Source organism: Lytechinus variegatus, chromosome 2 (assembly GCF_018143015.1).
Source record: "Lytechinus variegatus isolate NC3 chromosome 2, Lvar_3.0, whole genome shotgun sequence".
Taxonomy (NCBI): Eukaryota; Metazoa; Echinodermata; class Echinoidea; order Temnopleuroida; family Toxopneustidae; genus Lytechinus; species Lytechinus variegatus.
Window position 1 is genome coordinate 13,167,946 of NC_054741.1, and position 27,849 is coordinate 13,195,794.

At 36.9% G+C, this 27,849-nt stretch overlaps 1 protein-coding gene across 1 annotated transcript in view; it reads right to left on the reverse strand.

Moving 5' to 3' along the window:
- Positions 1-13,441: 13,441 nt before the first annotated feature.
- The window catches only part of LOC121407372 (probable G-protein coupled receptor CG31760), a 53,199-nt gene continuing 38,791 nt past the window's right edge, over positions 13,442-27,849 (reverse strand). Inside the window, exons 6-7 of the mRNA XM_041598422.1 lie at positions 16,662-16,823; positions 13,442-14,754 (exon numbers count right to left, since the gene is read on the reverse strand). Coding sequence (XP_041454356.1) covers positions 14,512-14,754; positions 16,662-16,823 — 405 coding nt within the window. The 3' untranslated portion in view covers positions 13,442-14,511. The remainder of the gene's footprint in view (positions 14,755-16,661; positions 16,824-27,849) is intronic.

Here is a 27,849-nt window from a genome sequence, read left to right on the forward strand (position 1 = left end):
ACAGCAGACAAGAATAAAAAAAAATTGGTGAAAGTTTGAGGAAAATCCATCAAAGACTGAATTCAAAAAGTAACTACAAATTTATTTTTCATTCGTGACGTCATATGCGAGCAGGTTCCCGTATATCGTGTAGTATTACAAAATAATACAAAAATCAAATAGGATGTCATTCATCGAGCAATGAACGCTGGAAATTTGATTGAAATCTGATTAAAACTTAAAAAAAAATATAAAATTTGGCCACATTCTGTGAAAATAGTTATGCACACTTTCATTAGGTGGGCTAATTATGCCATGTCCTAGATTTCCCTTGCTTTTAACAAAAACGAGATTCCAGCTGTATAAGAATGCATTTTGGAACCATTCATGTATTTTTAGGGCCTGCATTTTTTTCCACAATAAGGAGTCTGTTGGGGACGCGCGTTTCCGTTTTACACCCTGGAGAAGGCATTTTCCGGAAAAGTAGCCAAAAAGCGACTAGTGAAGAGTCTACACACGTCGCTGGTTGCATGCAGCGTGCGACACCACCACCGCATGCAATTTGCACAGTTACTGATCAGAGCACAGAGTTCCTCGGCACTTCATGTACAGAGAGAGCGGCAGTCAGGAATGAAATCCGAACATGCTTTTGCAGTCGCGTTGTTTTTTCTAAAAATAAATTATTAACTAAATGAATAGAATGACAGACAAAATCAAAATAAACAGATACTTATAATGGAAAGAAGTTTGATGGATTGTTACACTTAGAAGCTGCCGAAAGATAGATATAGAAGACTGATAAATAGATAGAGACAAGATAGACAGATAGACAGATAGATAGATAGAAATAGAGAGAGAGAGAGGGGTGTATAGATAGATAGATAGATAGATAGATAGAAAGAGAGAGAAAGAGGGAGAGATGGATGGATAGATAGAGAGAGGGGGAGAGACAGAGAGGTCGATATATAGAGGGAGAGAGAGAAAGAGAGAGAGAGATGTTATAGATTTAAATATGACAAAGAGAAAGAGAGAAAAAAGACAGACAGATGCTAGAGAGGGAGAGAGATAGAGAATTTGAGAGACAGATAGATAGATGTTAGATAGATAGAAAGATAAAGAATGAGAGAGACAGAGAAGATAGACAAATTAACAGATAGATAGATACATAGATAGATATATAGAGAGAAATAGAGAAAGACAGACAGATCGAGATAGATAGATGAGAGATAGATAGAGGTTAGATAGATAAAGAGGGAGAGAGACAAAGAATATTAACAAATTAACAGATAGATAGATACTCTAGTTAAAAAATTGATAAATAGATAGAGAGAAATAGAGAAAGACAGACAGATGGATAGAGAGATAGATAGAGAATTTGAGAGATAGATAGATGTCAGATAGATCAAGAATGAGAGAGAATTAGAGCGACAAATTAACAGATAGATACTGTAGTTACATAGGTAGGTAGAGAGAGAGAAATAGAGAAAGACAGATGGATGGATAGATAGAGCTATAGAGAATTTGAGTTAGATAGATGTTAGATAAAGAATGAGAGAGACAGAGAAGATTATTAGATACTGCAATTACATAGATAGATAGAGATAGAATTTGAGAGATAGATATATAGGCAGATAGAGAGAAAGACAGACATCAGCAAATCGGCAAGGCAAATGATCAAGGCAAACATTCGTATTGAACCTGGAAAGTATAAGCTCAGTTGCATATGTTCTGCGGATAACTTCGGTGCAGACTTTGGATCGCGCGCCCAGCTGATAATGTAAACAAACGTAGACGTAGACTCTTCATTAGTCGCTTTTTGGCTACTTTTCCGGAAAATGCCTTCGCCAGGGTGTAAAACGGAAACGCGCTTTCGGGACACCAGACGGTCAATTAGGGGGTCCTGTTTGCAATATCCTTTGAAAGCTTTTCGATTTGTTTCAAGCTTTCAGCTTACGATAGCTGGCCTCTGCATTTAAATTTATTTGTTATTGTTTGCATGAATTATGTCTATATCTATACAATTGCCACCTTTGTAATTTTGTTTGATGTTATATAATTGTTACAAATTTGTAATAATGATTTATTATTATTAATAAATGCAGAAATACCTGCTAAAATTTAATTTAAGTACACGTCTTCAGGAGACGGACAGTTAATCTGCCCGAAACGTCAAGTGTTCTCTCCCGCTAGTCACGGTACGTGCTACAACTCAATTCGCCGACTCAAGCCAGCCAGCCCTCTTCATCAACTCAACCCACTCTCACCTGTCCAACTCAACCAGCCTTCTACTCAAGCCCCTTTTGATTGATAACCTGATTGTTTCTGTGTAGGAGGTAAATAACCACCATTAAGCTAATGACCGATAGGCCTAATATAATGCTACAAAGAGTTATCATTTCACCCGAGAAAGTTATAGAGATGCTTGAAACACTCACGGACGATTTCTTTACACAAATGACAGTGACTGCTAAAACGAAGGACATGATTATTTAAAAATAAGTCCCCAGAGGCACTAAAAGCTAAGAAACATTTCATATGTTATTCGAAACAGATCATGTAACTCATAACATGCCAATCATTGAGGAAATCGATACGGAGGGGTTCGTTTGGATGGAATCTGCACATCAATACTGCCTGAACCAGAATCTCTCACCTGCCCTAAGCCACCTTCTAAAGTATACAAGCGCAGACTAAAAATCGTCACTTTGACCAATAATCATACCTTCCGCCTTGTCTAAAGTGAAGACTAAACTCAAAACTGTCCCGGGGATACTTTCAGTGTGGTAGAGTCAGCCACAGTATATTTTCATTACTAAACACCCTGCATTATGCTGTACGCGAATTGCGAAAAGCACAGGTCTGTGCCTGCAAAGCAGTTCCTCCTACCTTGGTTGTACACATCATGTATGTGTGCGTGTGTGAGTGTGTGTGTGGGTGTGTGTGTGGGGTACTACATTTTCAAGAAATTCTACCAAGAGTGAGCACCAGATTTTTACATTTCAATTTGGAAAAAATATATATATTCATAGAAAAATCGCTTGCAATAAACACATCGCGTCGCTCTCTCTATATAGGTTCTACTGTAGGCCTATATAATTTTTATTTAAAAAACCCAAACAAACATAAAAGAATATCAAAATTTATTACCCCCGTAGGAAAACTCCTGCCTAAAGTCGTTTCTCTTTCCGCTTCCATCTTTCACAGAATCAGCCCCAACCCCTACCTTGGTTGTTCACAGCATGTGTGTGTGTGTGTGGGGGGGGGGGGATCATTTTCAACAAATTCTACGAAAGTGTGCTCCAGACTTTTATATTTCAATTTTGAAAAAAAAAAACACATCATGTCGTTTTCTAGGCTCTATGTAATTTTATTTAAAAAAACAAACATAAAAAAAATCAAGATTTCTTGTGCCTCCGTAGGAAAACTGCCTACAGCCGTTTCTCATCCCGCCTCCATGGCTTTCACAGAATCAGCCCCGACCCCTAGATTCTCCACTTAAAAAAAAAATCTTCTCTTACCGTCTCTCATTTCTCTCTATCCCCTTTGCTGTTTGTGTTGAAGCACTTCAAGACGAAATCAATACCAATCGTCTAAGGACGTTTGATTTTGATCAAGGAGTTAATATTTCAATCTCAAATGCGCCTTGGAGATAAAGCTGTTTTCTTTGTGATCCAATACTGACAGGGAGATGCTTTCCTTAGGTTATTCACCGTCCACCATCTTGAAAACGACAACATCCGACAACAATTTTTAATCCTCCTTTCGTTTGGCAGAGTAACATCAGTTCATGTCAGATCCAAAAGCATTTTAACAAACTTTTAAAGTAAACTGCACATACACCATAAGCTATCAAAATCGCAGTTGGATGATAGGTGATAGGAGACTTTATGTGGATTCGACTTCCGGCTTCCGGGCACGGGGGGGGGGGGGGGGTGAGGCATAACTTTGTTTGAAGAAACCTGAAAGAAATTGCTCATTTTATGCATACAGAATCAACCAAAAGCCTAAAAAAATGCTACGTTATATGCATATGAACCGACAGCATCTTACTTATGGCTTGATCACAAATACCATTAAGAAATGTTACGAACGCCGTAAGAACGATTTTTAGACCATTTCATATTTTCCCAGATCTTCTCAAGAAAGCCGTAAAAAACCAGCGATCGCAGACCGCTTGTAAGTTAACAGCTTAGTCGCTGGTCTTGTTAAAGATTTTTAAAACGTCGTTCGAAACGCTATATTGGTTAGTCACTGTATGAACTTCGTTAGAACATCGTAAGAGTTGCACGTGCGAACATCATGCGACAACAGAAATCGTAAGATGGCCGTGAGTCTGAAAGAAAGAATAACTGGATGCATTCCTTCGAAAAATGTAAGAATTCTAGGGCAATTAACTGTATAACCGAAAATCATTTCAATTCTTAAGTTGTTCTTAAGAAGGTCGTAAGATTATATATGCCTAATCTAAGAATCTCTACGAACGTTAGAACTTCTGACCAGACGTCCCGTATTTCCCGGGATCGTCCCATATTTTGCTCCTTTGTCTCGGCGTCCCGACAAACCCTTCCCGGGACGCCTATTTGTCCCGTATTTCAGAATATTGAACAAAATGTAGTTAAAACATTTGAAAGGGACGAATTTTCATCAAATAACCAAAGATGACGAAGCAGTGACAACAATGAAATCTACAACTGTCATTAGTAAACTTGTGCAAGTTCTTCTATGATTTTCTTGCTAACCCAAGACATTGCAAACGAATTGGCCTCCTGCCTGTGTGTGGCAGGCTACTAGCTGGACAATCTCACATGTAAAACTGTTTTCCACCCCAAAATCACAAAATCGGCGGTAATTTTTTTATGATTATATTATGGATTCTCAAATTACTGATTTGAAGATGTAATTGGAGGAACAAGTTATTAGATGTAGTTGTTTCAGCTTTCATTTTGAGTCTTGTTGTGCATGATGCCTCAACGTTTCATCTAAATTTTAAGTTTGACGATGTTTCACTTTGAAATTTTATTCATTCTAAACATTTTAGTTTTTTTAAGATTTCAAAAATATATCTAAAAAGACACCAAATATCATGATTTTTGTTAGACGATCGGATTTTTTGTCTGCTTCAATTTTGAAGTTTTTCCTTTTTTTCTTTTCGTCTTCTTTCTTTGTCCTTCTATCCTTCCTTCTCGCACTTTTTTGTTCCATCTCTCTTTATTTCTTTTTTTCCTGACCCTTTCTCTCCCTCTCTCTATTCATTTGTCTTTTTTCCTTCTTTCTCTTACTTTCCATCTTGATTAATTTTTTTTATTTCCTTACTTTTCTTTGCTTCCTTCTCTCCCTTCCTCTCCCTTTTCTTTTCGTTTTTTCTCACCTTTTCCATTCTTAATTTTATTTGTCCTTCTAATTCTTTTCCCTTATTATTCCTTCCTTTCTTTCTTTCTTTCTTTCTTTCCTTCTCCCTCCCTTCCTGCTTTTCTTATTTCTTTACTTTTCTTTCTTTCAAAGAATGAAAGAAGCATTTTTTCCTCCTTTTTTCTTACTTTATTTTTGTTCTCTCTCTCCCCTATATTATCTTTTACACATATATTCATCTTCACTCCCTTTCTTTTTTCTTTCTTTCTATATTCATTTCAAAGAATGACGGAAGCCTTTTTTCTCTCTTCTATTCTTTCTTTCATCCTTCTTTTAATCTAACGTTCTTTTATTTTTTGTCTTTTTCCCTTCATTTTCCCCTTCATCTGTATTTTTTTCTTTTCAATTCATCTCTTTTCTTTAGTCTTTTCTTTCTCTTTTCGTTCTTTCGGTCACCCTCCCTTCCAGTTCTTATTTTTTTTCTCACGAGTCTAACACTGTGTAGCCTTCTTCATGTTCTTTGTTGACCTTTTTTGTCGACTGTCCCGTATTTCATTTTGTGAAATCTGGTCACCAACTCAGAAGTCATACGAAAAGTGAGATTTGTACGAACGCATGGTTCGTACAAACCTTTGTGACCGAAGCTTTACCAAAACCTAGAAAAATGACATTCGTAACTGACGTTTTTAATATAAATTAATTGAGTCTCGAGTGGTGTAGGAGTTACAATTAGGGTATTAATAAGACTCTAGGGAACTGTTTTTTTTTCATATTCTGGTAAATTTTGAATCTGATATTTGCTAATATAAAATAAAGAAATGATAGTTTTGATGGTGCATAAAAACACGATTTGACATCAGCTTTAATATTGATGGGAAATATTCATTAGAGAGAAGAAAATAGGAGAATAGAGGAATAAAGAGAAGAAAAAAGAGTTGGAGTGAGAGAGAAAGGGAGAAATACAAAAAAGAGGAGGAAGTGTGTAACAATTAAAAAAGATATAACTGAGGAATCTTCATTTTTTGAATTTTTTTTACTTTCCTTCCCAATCATTTTGAAGTAGAACTGAAATACGTTACGAATTATTCACGAAACACTCACACGAGAGGTCACATATTTTTTTTTATAATTTCTTTGATTTATTACGAATGATAACATTATTCACATTTTGTACAATATAATACACAAATTCACACTCATATGCTTCTCTGTAATATTAAACACTAGTTGCGGAAGTACAGAAATTCTCTTTAACTTGTAATAAAACGGGTAGATGCACATGATACATTAAGAGCCTCTTAAAAATGAAAGAAACTATACATTTGTTCATATAAGGTAAATTACTAATCGTAATTGTAGTAAAAGTCTTGATGTTACTTTCTTAACTTTCTATTTGCTTAAATAAAATATAATAGATTTGAATATTCAAACGGATACTATTCACATTTGCATAAATCTTTAAACGTACATTCTTGCAAATCTTATGAACTCATTATTTCAGATATTCAGGAAAATGAATGTAAGCATTTTCAAAAACAAAAGGGACAACTGCCTCGTATAAAATATTTTAAAAGAAGTTTACGATGAAATAAGGAACATGATAGAACATTCATTTTTTGTGCATACTCTGGGCTATGCCTAAGTAAATATATATAATCTTATAACCTTGCTTTCGAATAATACTATATTCAGATTTAGAAATGAACAAACACAATCATAAGCGCAAAAAATAATTAATTTATTCCCTTCTGAACAAAAAATTAATAACAATTCAAAGCACGTTTTATGTTCATTCATGAAATGTGAGGTGCTTATAAAAACAAGAATTTGTTGATTTTCTTTTCTATTGTTACCAAGACAACAATCGACAACCGGCAAAAGTCAACTTCTGAAAGAGATGACACAGTTCTTTAAATTATTCTTTTCCAGCGTACGTGTTAAGACATCAAGTAGGGATCAATACCTCTAAATGCCGTACATTGAATTCCTAAAAGACCATTATGACCACTATGCCAGTCCCGTGTCTTTACACGGACTATGGGACTTACAATTTTGTAAGAATTACATGAAGCAGAAGACTGTATTACAAAAAAGTCACATTCTCATTTCAATTTTAGTTTAAACCCATTAAAAATAGCGATCACAAATAGATGCATACGGAAAATAATAGTTGAAACCATGATATTTAGGAAAATCATGAAAGCCTTGGACCCATAAATGATATATTGGAAATATTCTAAAAATTTTTAAGGAAAAGTAAACTATGCTCTACACTCTGGAAGGTAAAATGTCACTCACATTTGATACATTTATTAACTGAATTGGATAAGTGTGCGTCTTTAATTGTTTTTAACAGAAATATGGCGCAATTTATGATGTGGACCATTTCATCTTTTTCTAAACCCAAAGTTTTGTTTACCAATTTCAAGAGAACAAAAAATGTCCAAAAATTAATTATTTTGACTTTTGGCATTACTATGTAGCATAAATGAGGTCATGTGCGCCTCTTTGTGGAGTGGGGGTTGAAAACGTGTGATGCTTTGATTCACGATTCACATAATAGATAAGAAAAGAATTGCATTCATCTGTTGATTGTCTGGCAGGGCGTTTCTCACCATGTTCGCGCTTAGAAACTATTGTAATAAGCGCTATATTACCACGTTACTCAAAATTTAAACAAAATTTATCTTTATTTTTAGTCAAACAAACGAAATCCAAACTGACTAATGATATGCTATTGGAATTATTATTTGGTAGGTCTAGAGTCGTATACAATTTGAATGTGTGTTGTGTGAGGGCGTGAAAAGATGAAAAGGGAAGATAGAAAATTTGGTGTTGACGTATTTTTTTAAACTTGAATATTGGATCTTTGAATCATGCACATTTATCTACGTTTTTGTTATACAAAATCAAGAATGTAGTTTGCATTCACAAAATATGACAATAAGCTAGCAAATTCAAGCCAACGTTATTATATTAAAAATGAATAATATGAGTACATTGGATATGTCATATTGAAAATGAATCGTTTTGGTTATATTTGAGCCAAACCTAATCATAAAAGACGCTATAATGATTGCACATTTCAATTGATGAGGCAGGTATTCTAAAAAATGTTTTAAAATTTGGAATTGAAATGGGAATCTATTTTTGAGTGTTAACCTCTACCCCAAATAAAATGACCCAAACTTTGAACTGTTATCCAGTAAAGCTGTATCCCAATTACTTTAGTACCACTCTAGGAAAAACAACCGTCCTCTTATGACTTTTTCAGGTGGTTAAAAAAATAAAACAAAGGGAAAGAAATAGAAAAAAATGAAGCAAGAGAGCTTGGAAAAGAGATTTTTAAAGTTTTATTCCACTGATAAAAAAGCCACCTTTACTTTAATCTGTCTCTCTCCCATTAAAAACACCCCGGCACCGTTCCTGATCGGAATGATCATTTTTTTTCACAAGTAGGCAGGATCCCATTTACTTAATATTTTGAAGTTAACACGAAATATAGCCTCGAGCATTTTCCAACCTTTTCCATAAGGAGAATTATAAAGTTCACTTGGTGTCGAATAAATCTGCAAAATTTCAAAATCATTCAACTGTGAGGCGGAGTTAAATTTCCAAAGGCTTTCTAAAAGGCAGTTGCGATCATTTTTTTTTACATGAACCTGAAATATGATTGTATTCAAACGTATTATTTCTTTCTTTTCTATAAAAATAAACATATGAGGTTTAAAGAACAATCACAGTTATATTGTATATAAGCAATAGAGGTATAAAATCATTTTACATCTGGACAATGCGCCATAAATATAGATATTCATTAACGAATGTTAAACATTTAATTATTATCAGAATGTATGCAACCATTTAATTCCTAGGTTATCCGATATTTATGAAAGTCAGGAGTTACATGGATTTATCACCTTGAAATTGAATTTTAAGTGTTGTCCCTTTAATGAATGGTTGTAGCTTTAATAAATAAAAACTCTTTCAAGCACAATCAATAATAAATAGTTTCAAAGTATTGCTTGAAACAGACAAGAAATTGATTGAAAATGGAGACTTTAACATCACCATCGCTGCTCACTAAGGAATTATTACCTATGATTTTAATTAGGTTGACGAAAGGTGTGAATGTAAGAGAATATACAAGAAATATAAGTAATTCATTTATTCGACTAGCTTTAGTGTTTTTTCTTTAAAAATATAATGTATATATAAATCTTGTTCGAATATCTCTCGCAATTTTCCACATCAAAATGTTCACATTTATCTACAATTTTAGTTAACATGTTAATCTTATTGCCATACACATCAATGGATAATGATGCATTATAAATCGGAGTGTATATAATCGAAAAAGCTAACTCATGGTTTTACTATAGACCAATTTCACAACGTGAGAGGGCAGCAGACTGGTCGCCATGCTGCGGTGGGCGAATCAACTTTTATAGTACACAAGTCAATAGGGTATTTGGTACATTCGTTCGATTTTTTTTTATTTTGGACCAATTGAGCAGATTTCTTGTAAGATTCACAATGAGCATTAATCGGAGAAGTTCAGGTCGCAGCTGTGCTGTGTTCAATTGCCACAACAATTGGAGAAAGCTTCAGGATTGGAAGCAAAGTGAATGTGAAATTCACTCGCCTTGGACTCATGAAGCCTGTTTGTGTGTGAAGCCGTACTCCCTGCATAGGTTTCCAGGCCGTGATGAAATGCGTCGCCAGTGGATAAAAAATATCAACAGAAAGGACTTTCTTCCTTCCTCTCTGTTTTATTCTCTTTCCTTGCCCCCTCCTTTTGGATACTTATAGGCCTGCATAAAATGTGGTGGTGGTGGTTTTTTTTGTGGGGGGAGGGGGGATTTATTTGATCATGCTTAGATGGAAATATCAGTCCCCCCCTCTCTCTCTCTATCTCACACTATCCCTCATCCTCTCTCTCTCCCTCCCACTCTATGTCTCGTTTACTCTCCCGCTACTCTAACACAATTTACTAGCAACAAGAAGTGAGCTCCCTGATGAAAACCAACAGCGATTCTTGGTCATCATCAACTCACTTTTACTGGCAAAACTAAGGGGAAAAAGTAGCCAAAGTGCAAAAATTCATCACACCTTCATCGGTCAGATATGGCCATTGTATTACATCGTCTACCCAGGTGTCCATGCTTTATTTTATTGATTTATGATGAAGTTAATGACACAATATCAGAGCTTATCTGTAATCTTTCATTGAATTTGTACACAGAGCCAATCGCGGTCAGCGCACTTGCCCACCGCAGCAATGGCGTCGCCGATAGAGGGCCAAATACATAAACGGCCGTGAAATTGGTCTATACATGTATAATGAACAGAAATTCGTTATATTCTTGGAGTAATCAGGCGACAATACCGCCTTGAATAATGATTTACGATACCATGTACACTGTTCAGAAAGAACAGTATCAAAACGACCGTTATGATCATGATTGCATAAGGGACGACTGAATACTTAGTAATTAACTACAAGTTTCTTTTAAAAATGAACATAACAAGAGTGGTGAAGATGCAAATATTAAATAGGCGACGACGGAACTCAGAACATACTTCGCCCCTCTCTCCCCCACATCCACACACCTACACAGATCATTTCTGTGTCGTCGACAATTTGAAGACTATCCATTTCATTCACTTTTCGTATTTATACCTCTTACTTTTCTAATTTTTGCAATTCTGCTATCTCCTGCATGCTCATTCATTCACAAATACTCTCCTCCACTACACACACATCCACACGTCTACAACATCATTCTCTCTTGCTCAAAACTGTTGATCCACATAATTCAGTCTAATACTCTTATACCTCTCATATTTGTCTCAGTTTTCTACCTCCTGCATGCCTACCCTCTCCCAATCACCCCTCTCTCCTACGAACATTCACACAAATACTAAGTTACAAACATCATCACTCTCTTGCTCATAACTAGGGAGCTTTCGCAACAATTACACAGACTCTTTATAGAACGTAGATAATCTGTTGTCAATTGCCCTTCATGACAAATGAAGTCTTTATGGAGGGTCGGTAAATCGAAACACCAGTGTCGTCCGTGACTCTGGACAAACGACATAATTATTTGCGATTTTTAGTCAGCTCTGAAGCGTCGGACGAAACTGCTGTTCCACTGCAAAGACCCTCGACAAAAATTTCATGATAACGGGACTTGTTTTTCAATGCATTTGCTGCTTGGAAGGATTTATTCCGTGAAGCTGAGCAAAAACTCAGTATTGTTTAATCTAATTGAACAGAATAAAACTTCTGCCACACCACGCTTTTCCCATTCTTCCAAGCACCGGTCTGTCCCTTCTCGTCGGCTCGCTCCAGTATGGAGGTATATAGAACACATCTGATCCAAAACAAGCTCTCGTTCATTCGCCAACACACACACACACGCGCGCGCACACACACACCCACACACATCCTTCAACCCACCCAAACAGGCTCACACACACCCATTGGCGGCGGAAGCCAATAAATTTAGGGGGTGTCCAACTGAAATTTTGGGATGGACACATGTAAAAAATAGGACAAGCGCCCCAAAAATTTTTGAGAAGCAAAAAAAAAAAAAAAAAAAAAAAAAAAAAAAGGTCATCAACCTAAATTTTAGGGGGGGACAACACACGTGTCAAGGGGGTCCACGTGAATTTAGGGGGGGACGCAGGAAAAAATTGACAAGCAAAAAAAAAAAAAAAAAAAAAAAAAAAAAAAAAAAAAGTTATCAAAACAAAATTTAGGGGGGGAACGTCCCCCCCACCTAAAATTTAGGGGGGGACACGTCCCCCCCGTCCCCCCGCTTCCGCCGCCTATGCACACCCCTCAAACACCTTATGCCCCACATCGACACTTCTGCACACACCACCCATTCTTGCTAAAGATTTTTTTGTTTTCACAAAATTAAATGTCCACTGCCATACCTTTCGCGCTTTGCTTGTTTATCATACTTTATGTTTGCACCCTTTTAAAGGTCAAGTTCACCCCAGACAAATGTTGATTTGGATAAGTAGAGAAAAATCAAACTAGCATAATTGAAAATTTCATCAAAATCGGATTCTAAAGTTTCGCTTATTTTTTCCCAAAACAGTTATAGTCACAACTCAGTGACATGCAAATGAGACAGTCGATGATAATAAGGGCCAACTTGACTGAATCATGAAAAAGCATTGAAATAATGCTAATTCCACATGTTCGTCATCAGTCTCCTCGTTTGCATACCGACCAGGATGTGCATATGAAATTTTAAAATGTCATAACTTTCTCAATTTACATCCGATTTTGATGAATTTTTAATGTTATGCTTGTTGGATTTTTTCTCTTCCTATTCAAAGAAATCTTTTTTTGGGTTAGACTTGTCCTTTAATTTTTTTCTCTTTCGCTCCCATATACAACCACACACCTTCACACATCACTTTTCGTCTCCCTCTACACACCTCTCTTTGTGACCACCCATCACATCAGTACCCACGCTCATACTTTTACAAATAAAGGCACGCACACACATCAGCACACCCACAACACGCACCCTGAAAGAACACACAGCTATAAATGTACTTAAACAATCACACCCTCTCTCGTCCTCTTTGATTCTTTCTTGACGTAAATGTACCCATGCACGCACATTCTCAGCATCACCCTCTTTGTTACACACCCACACCCTCACCGACAAGGCAGTATGCACCCGTACTAACACATAACGGTATCAAATTAAGACCCCCACCCATGCACACCCATAGCTTCACCTTTCACCCTCTCTTTCACACTAACACACACACACACGCGCACGCGCGCACCCCTGCATTACCCCCTCATTCTTTCTGGCACAATGATAGTGAGAGTCTTGTGACAAGACTCACTATCATCACCATTCACCACTCCTTTCCCATCTTTCAGACGAGCTTTCCCCCTCTATATTTCTGCTGTTATTCGGTTGCTTATATCCAGTAGAAAAAACACATTCAAGCTACGAGCCGTAGCAATAATCTAATAATCATTGAAGCATGAAACTAAAAACAATGAATCAAGCACTATAGCTGCCTTGCGTTTCACTGGACGGGACTCGCAACACAATCAATGTACATTCTACTTTAACAACAGCTGCATACAATATTTCATTACTAGAAATTTTCCATTCCTATATCATCAATATCATTTCCTAAGAGGGCAATCAATTTTTATGAGTCAGTCATGTGACGAGAATGTTTTTAAATCTGTGCAAATACGGGATGCATAGCGGTGACACAGGATGTTATTGGGTGGCTGACTATTAAGCTTTACCACCCCATGATTTTGAAACTTGTAACTTCAGGCCAACCCCACTATTTCAGGTCCCTTTTATTTGTGAGGTCAGCAATATGTAATGTTAGATGTTCTTTATGAAAAATTAAAATGTTAGTACAAAACATTGTCTCCTTTTCGCTCATGATGCATAATGAAACTCACTCTGACACGATAGAGCGAGTTCGCTTGTAAACTAGAGTAATGTCAGATATTACATTACGAACACACATCGCATCGGAGACTGTTATATCAACAGAAGTAATCTCGCGTATCAGAATGATCTTTACCATGTAACTCGTTTTAAATACTTCCAGTTACAGATATGATTCTTCTCTGCCAATCACAAATTCTGCTCCAAATGCCATGATCACCTCTACCAACATGCTGAGCACATGCAGAGAATGATACAAATGTGTGTAGTTGTGACGTCAAACACAGACCCTCGGTCATGTCGGTCCGTTGAGTTTTATCCGTCTTGGAAAGCTTGCAACAACGGAACTGTGAAGTATATTGCAATCGCAGCGATACAATGTTCCACGAGATTGCTACAGCAGATGTACTTATCCCCTTGTCGCATTACATCCCGATGTTGTTTTTTACTTAACGTCTGGACTAGTGGTTCTGAGCTGAGACCCATTTAACGGTTGACTCTTAACGATTTCTCAATGATGACATAACTCTTTCTTTACTTACAAATTAAGATGCCCCAAACTCTGCTTTTCATTCATTTTCAAAATGTCTCGATACTTCCTCTAGGAACACATAATTGTAGTGTACATAGTCCATAACCGCAGTCACAAACACACGGAATTGGGAGTTTTGAATTTTTCCACAAAGGAGAAGGTAAAAGTCATTTCTCTTTCACCAAATTGTCTTCAAATCCAATCTCCTTTAGTCGAAGCGCTATTAGTCCTGCCGTTGTTGACTGTATAAGTCACCTCGGCCACTCCGTTGGAAGCACAACTGAGCTCGTGCTCGTTCGAGTCTATCAGCATTTGTTCTGTGGCTCGGGCCGCTTCGGCCATAGCGGTGAGCTTGCGGGTCAGGTGAGGGTTGCCAACTACCATGTTCCTTGTTTTCAGGAGTTCCAGCTGCGTATATAGTCTCTTGAGTTCTTCCTACAAGTCAGGTGTGTTGATAGAATGGAGTTGGAGAGAGGAAGAAGGAAAAGGGAAAGTAAAAGAAACATTTAAATGCGTAATGAGATAACAACCCCCCCTCAAAAAAATACTTAAGATTATGTAAGAGCGTAGATACTCAAGATTGTAAATCCATGCTTCATAATTTACTCCAATCTATCAACGCTTGTTGGAGAATGAAAATGAAAATCCATATTTATTGTTTAAAATAAACATAAAATGAAATACTCCGAAATTTGCTTTGCCCGCAGCAGCCGCTGTGCAATGCCAGATCGACGAGGCTCTATCCCTTTAATAGTTAAACTTGATAATAAAAATGATAATACTAATAATGATGATAATAATGATAATAATAAAAAAAAATCATCATAAAGCACACAATAAACAGGTATACTCTATATGCGCTTTACAATAGAGAACAATACATATCATAAAAAGGAATGTATGCCTACATATACAGTTTTACTATTACACACATATTGATATATACACAGATATGAAATCTGTATAATTCAAATATATATATGCTCCTTATTAATAACCGAATCTTTTAGGGCTTGCAATCGGAATTGAGTCAATTGTATGTTCGGACTAAATTAAAAGGGTATATACCCCTGCAATCGTACGATAGATATTGCATTTTTAAAAATTTATTTGCCTTCCATTTTGTTCTGCAGTTGACCGCTAGAATAATCGTAAATTTGGTCAGCATAGATCAAATCTGATATGTTTATGTTATATGTTTCGATAATATTGTTTTGATCAAGCAACGATTTGTTATAGTGACCATGATTCAAAGAAGAACGCAATGTAACCTGAAAGTATTCCTAGAGATCAAGTCTGATAACTTTATTTTACCCATTAATCTTGATTTAATTAAATGGCGAATTCATATCGCATTTAGTCACTACTACATGTATATACGAAGATGTGACCTTTTTGAAGCACACTTCTAGAGTTCCTGAAATATCGTTGAAAAAACTTGATTAAGGAGGAGAAAAAGCGAATCCATGATTGGATTGCTTTAGAAAAAGCTCTTTTGAAATAAGTGTTTATTCTCATCAGTTCCCTTACGGGCTTTCTTCAAAATAGAAAAGAAATAAACTCGTTTATAAACGGATATCAAAGAATAAAATGTCTTAGAATGTACCCAAGAGCACGAGATTAGAATAAGGTAAATCCCGGTGGCGAATGACTTGTTATCGTTGGAGATGACTGTCCCAGTTTTTACGTATCGAATACCTGGCTGATAGAATTACCCATGTTTGCCAAAGTCGGTGGGATGTGGGCCAAAAGTCCCTTGCGAATCGTTGCAAAGTACAAAGGTTTTCTTTTCCTCGTTTTATGTCAAAGCCCTTCTCAGAAGCCCATTAAAGAGTAAATTGAAGATGGAGGCAGGAAATAGCGACGGTGTGGATACCTATTTTCTTTTGGATACATTGTCATTCAATCTCAATCAGAATGTGGATCAACAACTAGGTAAAAGATTTAAAATATCCAGAGCTTTTCGTGATAACATTCATCCGTCATCCATATTCGAAATGTTATTATTGTTGGAAAATAGATGAATGCAATGGATTTGAATATTTTTCAAAATAGTCTGTCTTTGTGGAAAATATAAATAACAGATGCAAATCTTTTTCTTCCTTTTTGTGAAATAGTGACACAGTGCTTGCTAATCAAAACCAAGTATCGAAATATTGGTGATCATGATATAAATGATAACCTACGTTAGCTGCATGAAGTAGATATTTTGCATATTTTAAAAAATAAATGTGCTTTTTATGTATCTATATTGTTTAGTACAGAATCAAAGCACATTAACACTTAATGACTTAAGTCTAACTTAATTCTGTAAAAATGTAATCTTCAGTATTGATACTCACTTGAATATCTACTTGGTTGAGCGGTTTTTCTTCATGCTTCACCATGAGGCCTTGTGACGAGAGTGAGTTAGTTGCATCCCACGTCCTCTGTCTAAGACCAGTAGTGCCAGTTTTCATACGGCTATCCGTCTTATCCCCTTTGCCGTGTAATACAAGATAGCACTAGACAAATAAGAAGACAAAATGTATGAATATACAATAGAACATAACAATAAACCCATATAGTTTCGTTGAGCAAAATGTGAAAAACTCTGAAATACAAACAAGATACAGTGAACCTTATTTCAAACAAAATCCGATCCAGAACACAGAGTTTAGTGATATGCTAAATGAAATGGCCAATCAAAAACCATTGTGTGATACACTAGTGTGTGTCTCATTCCCCCTGCATTGATTTCAATCACCTTGGAGACAAGTTAATGAGTCATTTGACCTTGAAATGTTTTCTGTCTTTGGTCTAGTAAAACATGCCAATGTGATGTATTTTCGTAATTCTTATTCATGAGAGGTATGCGTAGGAATCTTTTCCAAGAATATTATTGGGCACTACTAGAAAATGCAAAAAAAAGGAATCAAAAAGTACACATCTACATGTACATACCTCTTTATAAAAAAATAAAAAGTTCCTTAACACTAAACAGGTTGAGATAGATTTGATTCTTTTTCTTGATCAGCAGAACACCTCCTTGGAGAAATAATATACATGCGTCATTCGTACGTGAGGTTCTCTCAGTAAAGAGACTGTGATCACATTCGAGATGTGAATTTGACATCATGCACTATATCACTGGAGAAGGGCTCGCATTTATTCATTATTTCCTGTTTTGAATTAATTTTCATCATACTCCACGCATACACCATAGGGGCGATTAGAGTTCTCAATACCTCCCAGCTTATAGTCAAAGGGGGATGATAATTATTATTTCCAGGTATTCATTATCTTTAAAATTCATATCATTTCAATAGTGGAATAGTCCTCAAGGGTGGCCAAAGCATTAATGTTGATGTCATAACATATTGACAATAGACACTTCTTTCCGCACCGGATACAGAAAGGCATCTTATATTATTATTTAAATATTACAAAGGTTAGGTTCTAATGGTATATTGACATAAAACATTATTATCAACATATTCAATAAGATAATATAAGAAGTTCCATTTTCTTTGAAAAAAATATTAGTCGAAGCTCCAGGGCTTCCCGTGGAGGAGGGGGTGGGAAATATCCACAAGGCCAGTACTATTGTTTTTCCTTGTAATATCTTCGTTCTTTCTTAAATTGAAAGGTTAAAGTTTACTCCCCACATACAATAATGTACTGCATTTATCATAATGTATAAATAATTAGGTTGTTTGGGGATATGTGCAAGGTTAATTGTGATAGATATACTTTGAATAATAACGGGGGGGGGGGGTAATGGCGAAGCAGCAAACAAATGGACTGACACTATCAACTGTAAATCAAATGCTCTGGATTTTACAGACACATAGACAAACATATCCTCCAAACACTCTCTCAATCTCTCTCTCTCCCTCCCTCACACACACACATACACACACAAACACAATCTGAGCCCCCAGCGCACATCATGTACACCTGATGTACACTTAACCAAGTAAACTTATATCACATTTAAGCTTTACTGAAATAACCACCACAAAAAACGGCGGGACAACCAATAATTGGACCTCAAGGATGGTCAACGTATTCTTGACCATTAATCAGGAAAGGTTCAAAGGTGATATGCTTAACCTGTTTATCTATAAGAAGCATCCACTTCATTCCAGACGCGAATCATATCCGCAAGCTATCATGACCGCGATTAAATTCTCCTTCAGGGGAATCTCCAAAGAACCTATTATGATTTGTCAGAAGTCCGATTCTGATAGTATTTACCTCTATTGAGCCTCCTCTGGGGACACCCAAGTTCCAAACGATGACAAATATGATGATTGAGGAGATGGATGATGGTGAGTGATATTATGAAAAGGGTCAAGAAGGAAGAACAAGATGGGATTGACCCATTTGGACACCCGATACCGGGTAATATTTCAAAAAAAACAGCCTGGAGGGGGTATTTCTCGCATGACAATCACCTGACAATTGTGAATATCTGGTCTGACCACTTAAGAGGGTGTCAATTTTCCCGCCATAACGCGATGGTTCCTATTTGCTTCGCGTCAAGTATTGTCATCGTCTGCCGGAAGGGATTGGGTTATAACTTCATTGGATGGTGTCAAATTCGTCATTTATAAACATACTTCAGTATAAAGTTGGATGAATTACGATGAACACTATATCTTCTCTCTTTGCAAGATCGGCATACAATAGTGTCCGCTCTCAAAAGTGCAATATACCTGTGATACCTTGCAATCGCGACGGGGACTGATCCTATATACAACACAGAAAATCTATTGAACATGCCCGTCATAAATCACAGTGAACAGCTGAGAGTTCTTTGTCGAAAATTTTTGAACCGGCGCAGCTGATCGTCGTAAGACTCTGAACTTACAAAAAAGAAAAAGAAAATAAGCTCTTTGTCCTGGGTCCACGACGAAACTGTTGCTTTGCTTCAACGATTTTTGTTTACTAAGACCGCTTAATCATGAATGGCTTTAGACAAAAGATTTTGTAGGATCTGCCACGCTTGCAGAAACTGCCTATTTCACAGGAACGAAACAGTCAGAAGATGTAGTCTTTTATTACATTGGTCGAGCTGGAAGAAAAGCGATCTAATGCACAATATATGAAAAACTGCTATCTACGTGAGATATGAACATTGCAGAATGCGTCGTGTCCTCCACATATATTATCGTCTTATGGCTTTGTATCAAGAAGATCACACAAAAATATTACCGTCCAGACTTCAAACGATATTGGGCTTTCAACCACTCCACAAAAATGCGTAGACCACCACATCTTCCATGTCTTTTCTCTACTGCTAAAGACCTTCTATAGTGAATTATAATAATATTGTTGCATTTATAGAGCGCTTTAAATTAGTTAGAAGAATCATTGAATTATAATCGTTAATTTCATTCGAGTACGTATGGGCAATGAGAAGAAAGTTATTCTTCTGCATGATGTAGAATTACAAAATAATTGAAATTATCTCCAGCATGAAGCATCTACTGTTCTCTGAAAACACTAAAAAGAAGACATGGAAATTCCAAATTGGGTGCGGCACAGACTTTTCAATTAAACCATAAGATTGATTAAGTAAGGAATACTATATCTTTAAGGTCTATTACGTACTGTGTCTTCAGAACAAAATTCTACGGTCTAAATAATAAATATTTAGAACATTTATGACGCATGTATTCACAAAGGTTTACTTACATGTACATGGGTCAATATATTAAACAAGGGGCAACCCATAGACAGATAAGACAGATGTCGAATTCATACGCAGCTTAGAAAATCAAACTAATAAAAATGTCTATGAAAAACTGATATATATTTTACATGGATATTTACAATTAGAATTAAAATTAGAATCTGGACATTATTGACAGTGCTGGGAACATGTTAGTTGAATATGACGATTTAAGTTATTGCTTTCATATTTGTTTCAAGCTTTTGTATAGGCAATTTTAAACCTTGCATAACTTGATCTTATACAGACATTAAATGCCTGCATCTTCTGAAATACTCAACGATTTTTTTGCGATAGTAGATTAGTCCTGCTTTTGAAATAACTCTTCGATTTACGAGGTTTCTTAATAAAACCACTACGATTCTGGGCAACAATACTCTGAAAGTTCAATGTTGTTTCTTATTCCTTCTTGAAGATTATATTTATGATTTACATTTGGAAAGCCCTGTAATAAACATCAATTGAAATTAAAAAGAGAATCCATCAGTTACAACTCTCCTGAGATAATTCATAAAACAATTCACAGGTCTACACACGACCCAAGTACACCGACATTCATCCTATTCTCTAGGTTTGTCTTTCCCAGAACAACATTTGAGGTTCAATTCAACAGTTCGATTCAACGACAAAGGTTGTTTCACGAAATGGGAATGGGTTTTTATTTTTCAATTACCATCCGCCTTAAGCTATTTAAAAGAAAGAAAAATAGATTAGAAACGGAAATCTCATGAGATTATCTTTTGATAATTAAAAATTAGTTTTACAAGATTCGTGTGCTGTTTGTTCTCTTTGTTTTTATCCTCCTCGAATAAATGCAAACAATTGTTTTTCAAAGTTTTTCTTTGTCAATACCATGGAGTAATGAATACACGAGCTGCTGTCACTGGTTCTTTTTTCCACATTAAAAAAGCATACCTTAAATAGAAGAAATCACGGACCCCTTTGAGTAATCAAAAGACAGAGAAAGAGCAAATCTATTCTCCCTTCAATCGGTTGACTGCAGGGCATCGGTATTTACTTATCAGTAATTCCAAAGAAACTCCTTGATCAATTCGCACAAGAGCTGCAGCATCCTCGTCTTCCCTCAGGCAAACCATCATTACATGACAACCTTAAAATATTTACATAATCTACCCTGGGAAAAAGAATGGTAATAATTTTACACGACTTTTGTCGTGTAAAATTTGTTGCTATTTCCGAATGTTGACATCGCCCTTGTTTGCAGCAGGGGATTGGTTGCACGGCTTCCCTCCTAGCTTTTATAAAATATAGGGTACGCATTGATCAATAGTTAAATAATACTGCATTACTAAGAATTACCGTAAACTTTCGTCTCATAGAGGGTAGGAGGAGGAGGGGGAGGGGGGGGGGGGAGTACCATACGCCCTAGAAACAGTTTACTTTCATCGTTTAACAAAATGACGGCGGGGGCGTCATCGGATTTCGTTTTGTGTTTGTTATGGGGAAGATTTTACCTTATAATCCACACTAGATACTGTTGCTGCTTGTTTATTTGCCAAAGGAAACAGAATCAGCCACATCGCGACGTCGTCAAATTAAGAAACGGAGCCAAAGTCATCGTGACGTGAAAAATACATGAAGGTCATCCCAGGAGGGGGCCATAGGTGTTTATTCAACGTTTGAGATGTTATGATTAGTCAATGAGATTGTCTCTGTATCTCTTGTTATCATCTTGCTCGTCGACATCACGGTCATGGGGATGATCATAAGTGTAAACAGCGACGGAGCATCCAAATTAACGAACCGCTTTTCTTGACTTTGTGGGTGATATCTGATGATCGTAAACCTCGCCATTAGCTAATCTCTGTGATGAGAGAGATGTTTCGAATTACGTCCCACTTGGTTTTGATGTTTACTGGGTGAAACCTGAAGGGAATCAATGTCATGTAATGAATATCTCAAGAGATCACTTTGAAAGTGTGTAAGGAAGATTGGCCGTTCTTCCCTAATCAGCGATGACCATCGATATTGTATTAATCGGTGAGATCACTATGAGAGGTGACGACTAACCTTTGGAGATAGGATTTGATGAATTCGGACATCGAACAGTGGGAATACAACTTATTTTCTATGTTGTGTTTGCCTTTCACAGTACCACAAGGGACATAACAACTCATGCTAAAATTCATTTTCACAATACAAGGGGAAAGACCCATGTTTCTAGAAATATCAGGATATCCCCCCCCACCCCCCCAAAAAAAAAAAATCGAAATTTGACGATATCGAACATGGGCGTCAGCGCAGAGGATATTTCTTTAGGAGACATCTATTGTTGCGTCCCCCAGTACGACGCCCATGATGTCGATAGATTGATGACATTTGGGATGATACAACAATGATTTGATTAGTTTGAATATTTCGAGAAATCCCAAACATATTTGAAAAATGTTTTTTTTTATTCGGACAGATTGGCCGGAAGGGGAATATTGTAAAGTCATTGTAGTACAAAATATTTAACGAAATATGATTACAGAAGTACTCAAATTATATACGCAAAGTGAATTTAATTTGTAAGTAAAACATCCACAAAACATGATAAACCACAGCACCATTGAGATACCAATGGGTGCGGAAAAATATATTTCAAACATTACATTTTATTATGCTTTGTTCAATGATGGGACAAGAGTATTACACTTCAGCGCCCTCAATTGAATCAGCTGATATTATACTTTTAGTCTTTTTTAAAAATAGATTTTTCCTTATTTTCTTGCTGCTTCATTGAGTGATTTTTTTACATTTTTTTTTATAACAAGACTATCATTATTTATCCCCTTATTTGTTAATTCATTTGGGGTCTGCTAGACTATTCATACATTTATACCTCAGTCACATTTCAGTGCAATAAGGTTTGTGATGTACTTTTGATGTGTTTTGGGGCCGTTTTGGACCGGTTACCGGCAGGGTAATCGAACCAAGATACGTGGGAGTTCAATTTTCGAGAAGACTCTACCCATCCTTGACACATCGTTTAAATGTCGTCGATGTCCCGTCGTGAATCGACTGTTGTCCCCACAGCATTGGAGGTCAAGTCCTTCACAGCAGATATCGGCCGATTAACGACCGATATCTGTCCGGACATTAGTTACTAACCGATCGATGTCCGACAGGTATGCATCGATGTATGATGTATTGGCCGGACATCGGTCGGTGATTACAGATGCATCAGGGGCTCTTTATAAACAGCGTCATTTCGCATTTACAACTTTCAGCGCGTTTGTACAAAATAGCAGAAGATGCAAAAGGGAAAGTACACCGACCGACAAACGCCCAGACATCGTACGATGTCCGGAGGATACATGTACCTTACTAATAATCGTATGCTGTCCGGTTCATTATTCGGCTATCGCAAGAGCACCGTAGGATTAATCTGGTATGAGTATCAGATGTCCAGTCGATGTCCAGCCGATAATTACTGCCTCCTTGGCTTCCCAAAGTTTCGGGTGAATGGACGGCCTCCGAACGATGGCTTTTGTATCTGCGACGAGTTACGGATTATTTGGCCGACACGGACGCTGTAAAAAAAAAAAAATCGCTTACCGCAACGGCTATCCCCTATTACCCTGATGTTTTGCCATGCACCGGCCGGGCGAATGTGACTTAGCAATAATTCATTCATTTTTTGTTTATCTTTTGTTACTTTTTAAAAACTATTTTTAGTTTTATTCTTATAATTAATTGTCATTAATTCACTTTTTTGGGGCGCAGAGAAACGCAAAAATAATGTGGACAACCCATATTTACTATTTACCTACCCGTATGAAATGCATTCCAATGGAAAAAAATCCTTGCCAAGACTATATAAATATACTTTCAATCTGATACAGGAAATTGTATAAGATCACAGAATCGTCATTATCCCAAAGAACATTACACTTTCCTTTCATCATCGGATATTATTTGTTATAAATTCAAAAGAAGGTGGAAAATATTGATTTTTGAGAGTTTCCTCACCGCGTTTACCAACCAAGATTCAAATCTCCAGTTCTCCTTTCTCTAATCCTTCTAACTCTTGAACTATTTTATGTACTATTAATATATTAACGATTCTATTTACACCCTCTCTCTATTAACCTCCTCTTTCTCTTTCCTTCTCTTTTCATTTAAAGTCAAACGATGGAGACGCCAAGCGGCGACTGTGTCAGCTCAGGGTGTCTTGTCCATTGCTCGGAGGGCGTTTAAACGAGTTCCCAGAGCGCCTGCAAACTCCTCTGACACCAACTTCCTTGAATGCGCCTCCCCAAGCCCACGGGCCTGTCAAACCCACTCACTACTCCTCGTACCACCAACCCCATTTAGAATGTTTATTTGCCTTAAAGGAAGTTATCGCAGAGGATAACACTGTTGTCACTATCAATTTGACATCGTTTCGGAATTAGGTTTCAATACTCTGTAGGCTTGGTAAATGGTGCGTAATCGTTTTAATGCAAGTCGTTACCATTTCATCAAAGTACACGTGACTCCAGGCAGTTCGGTCTGTTTTCATAATTTCAATATCATAACTGTGTAGGCATTCATCATAACCTTGCTCAAGATGGATCAGCCGGGGACAGAAGTCTTGACCTGCATGAGCATCGTGATATGCAAGGGAATAGTTGAATGTACAGTAGTCATGGTATTTGTTACGTGTACACCTAAAGTTAGATATAACTGGACATTCTTGAGGGGAAAACTGAATCTCGGAGGGTTAATATATTAATAATTATATGATTTTAACTAGTCACAAGTTATGACGAATGTTTATTGAAATAAATATCCTTCGACGTTATGCTTCACATAGAATTGGTTTTCGCATGGCATTAAATATCATGAACCCATATTGGTTCTTTAATATCCTCCTACGATTTCAACAGCATGACACGTACGTGATGTAGGTATATTTGTTCGTTGTTATTTGCATAATGAAGTAGGAATGTCACAACCTTCAACTGAGGAGCTTTGCCTATTCTTCCAATCGTTCTTCACCCATTCCGTTTTACATTAACTTTCGTCCTTTTTTTTCTGATGGTGATTATCTCTAGCACATCTAATTGAGAGCAATTTCCTTAAGCTTTCTGTTTATTGCGCTCTGTTAAGTTACCTAATTTCTTCCATTTCACCGTCAATGGGATTGGAAATGCTGCTCCCTCGCTATCTATTATCTCTTCGTAACAAGCTCCTCTTTCTATACTTTTTGGCCTCCATCTTCATTTAGATTAGAATTCGTCTAATCCTCTCTACCTATGGCTCACCCTTCTTCCAGGTCTTCACCCCCTCCTCGACCTCGTTTCGTGTTTCCCCCACCTCCTTCGGGAAAGAGGGGGAGGGGATTGTGGCGATGGGTCTAATACTGACAGACGTTTGGAAATCGACTGACGATCCAGCATTGAGTGGCGGGAGGAAAAGTGGGACTAAAGCTTCCAGAGGTAATTAATTCAGGTCAAAAACCCCGAGAGCGATTTGAGATGCATTAAACACTGCCCTCCTTCTTCGCAAGCAACAACCACGCCCCTGCGGCAATTGATTACTACTTTGGCGTGAGGAGGGAATTGAAAAATATCAAGGGAACATCAAATGGATGTGAGATTCTCTGTGTCGAAACTCTCATGGAATCCGGCAGAAGAAAGTTACAAGAAAGTGCTGACGCCAGAGAAACTTTAACATGACATCTCCATCGCCATTCATGTACTTAACATTCGGTGGTAATATGTGCATGCTCATTAGCTTAGAAACGCATTTGAAAGATTCTTTGATGCGATCAAATCCTTTCTTAATAAGGACAAACCTTTTGGCCTAATCATGTCTCAATTGGTAAAATTCGTTAGCAGTCTTAAATGGAGGATTTTCTTAAACTCAACGGAAAAAAAGGAAATGTCAAATTATTACTTTTGACTTTCCGTCATTTCTCGGAAAGCATTTTCTTGTAATGTTGATTCAATTCACAGGTCGCATAATATGAATATGATCATAAGAACATATCCAGCGTTGCATACAGCGGCTGATGGGGAGAGATCTGCTAGAATGACTCAAACCACAACAGCAGAGACAGGAGTGATGGATCAATTGAGAGGCACACCAGAATCCTATTTTTGCATTATCCAAACATGACCGGTCTTAAAACAACACCATACTGTCGCCAATACGACTCGTCAAGAACGGATTCACCTACTTTCTCGGGGAATTCCACCGAATTTTACTTGATTTCGAAGCGTTTGGCGGCAGAAAATTAGCCACACAGTTCAACGGCATTCAAACTAGCATTACACATGCGAAAAACAGTCTGCTGTCTGCTCTTCATGTGGTTTTTCTACAAATGTCGCAAATGAACATGTGGAAGATCTGTAAACCCGTGACACATTGTTTTAACAGAACGACCATGGTGTTCAGGAATATTACTAAATGTTCGAATTAGAAACACAGAGTCTGTGTATAGTGTAAAAGGTCCTTTGGGTTCTTAAAGAACATTGAGATGAATTGATTGAGTATGGGCAACACGATGCACTGTTATGTATAATTTTCAGACGCTTTTGAGACAGTAAATCACGATTTGGAAAATAATTGCTTTATATTCGAGTATTTGTATGATTGATGATAATCGTAATTTAAAACTCCAAAAATAATTTGAAAGGATTTTCATTCGGCTTATGTTATTTTTGTAATATCACAGACTCATTTTCATACCTTTTCCTCATACTCCTATTTAATTTGCTCGGATGTAAGTTTTCTACTTTTCTTCTATTGCTTTTTAAAAAGGCTTTAGAAATTTATTCATAGCTCTGAAGGAATCGTGAATTATCAATATCACTGTTACAATTATTTGAAAATTACCATTATCGTTATTATTCCCCATGATATGCTCATGTGATTCAGAATCGGGAAACTTTGAATCAAAGCTGATTCCAATTCTACTGTTATCAAATAAACAAAACTTGAAAAGAAAAGTTTTAAACTTTTATCCTACTTCAAACTTATCAACAAGACTTCTAAGAGGCAATAACTTATCCACTACAAGAAGCTAAAAGGGATTTCTTGCATGACATCTCATCCTATAAGAAATTCAGATGTATTATGAGACATGTTTTTTTTCGATCGATTCGAAAGACCGGAAGCCAAGAATATTTCGAAAGAGAAATGCGATCCTGCTTCCTGTATATCATTTCTTTGTATAACTATGGCGAAGACGCCTTGTTATTGCAGCAATTAAGACAGAACGAGGCAACAGTGCTTGAAATGGTATCAGAGGTGAGAAAAACTCCCTAAGCGGGTGAACGCAACAAAGGAATACATTGAATACATCTTACAATAGGGCAAATTCTGGGTTATACATAGACATACAAAATAACAAAGCAACAAGGCTTTAGAACCATGATGTGTGATGTCAGAGGGGATTTCCCCCCGAGACTACATAAGATAAAATTCACCATGATCCGCCATCATGAACGCAAGCGCTAGTTATGAATATGCATCTTTCCCTCACGGCATTGCTCTGCTTGAAACAGTACAAGGAAAGTCGCGATATATTAGCCAATAATCTCCAGGATCAATTATCAACACGATCTCTTGCCGAAAGGTGAAAAGTCGTCTGTGGTGTAAATTCATCAATGCCAGAGATTTGTGGTTGACGATTTTGACATGATCATCGTCTTTGGTTACTTTTGTCACTTTAAATGCAGTTATTCCGGATCAACAGGACGTGGCTAATGAAATTTTCCTTAAAAACTAGAGACTCTTTACATCCAATAAACAAATATTTAACCAAGATAAGTTTAACAATAACCATAATAGGAGGAGAACGATTTCAGCTCTGGTCA